Source organism: Ailuropoda melanoleuca, unplaced genomic scaffold, assembly GCF_002007445.2.
Source record: "Ailuropoda melanoleuca isolate Jingjing unplaced genomic scaffold, ASM200744v2 unplaced-scaffold49231, whole genome shotgun sequence".
NCBI classification, from domain to species: Eukaryota; Metazoa; Chordata; class Mammalia; order Carnivora; family Ursidae; genus Ailuropoda; species Ailuropoda melanoleuca.
In genome coordinates, this window is record NW_023221872.1 from 1 (window position 1) to 694 (window position 694).

At 67.7% G+C, this 694-nt stretch overlaps 1 protein-coding gene across 1 annotated transcript; it reads left to right on the forward strand.

Moving 5' to 3' along the window:
- Positions 1-6: 6 nt before the first annotated feature.
- Positions 7-686, forward strand: LOC117799423 (U4/U6.U5 tri-snRNP-associated protein 1-like; the record flags this gene model as incomplete). The annotated part of the gene is made up of 3 exons (XM_034651901.1): positions 7-122; positions 204-337; positions 437-686. Coding segments are annotated over exons 2-3 (269 nt in total), but the record flags the coding sequence as incomplete, so codon positions are not given.
- Positions 687-694: the final 8 nt, after the last annotated feature.

Consider the following 694-nt stretch of genomic DNA (forward strand, 5'->3'; position numbering starts at 1 on the left):
ACCTTTAAAAAGACCAAACGGAGGGTGAAGAAGATCCGCAAGAAAGAGAAGGAGGTGGTAGTGCGGGCCGATGACTTGCTGCCTCTTGGAGACCAGACTCAGGATGGGGACTTCGGTTCTAGGTGGGCTTGGGAACAGGGTTGCGGTCTGGGGGCCAGACTGGCCCAGGGGCCCGCGCTCACAGAAAAGGCCTCTTCCCACAGACTGCGGGGCCGGGGTCGACGCCGAGTGCCCGAGGCGGACGAGGAGGCCCCAGAGGAGGAGGAGAAGGAGCCGGTGCCTCAGCCCCTGCAGTCAGATGACACCCGTGTGGAGAACATGGACATCAGCGATGACGGTGAGGGGCCCGGCCAGCCGAGGGTGGGCGGCAAAGGCAGGGCCGAGCGCCCCGGGGCAAGGAGATGATCCGAGCAGGGGTCTCCTGTCTTTCCTCCAGAGGAGGGTGGAGCCGCCCAGTCCGGGTCCCCAGAGGTGCTGGAGGAGGACGAGGCGGAGCTGGAGCTGCAGAAGCAGCTGGAGAAGGGGCGCCGCCTGCGGCAGCTGCAACAGCTCCAGCAGCTGCGGGACAGCGGCGAGAAGGTGAGGCGGCCCCAGCGGTTGCGTGCGGGGCAGGCGTGCGCTGGCCTCTGCAGGGCCAGGGCCTGCGGGGACGGGCGCGTCTTTGGTGACCTGTCCTCGGGAGCACGGCACCCGC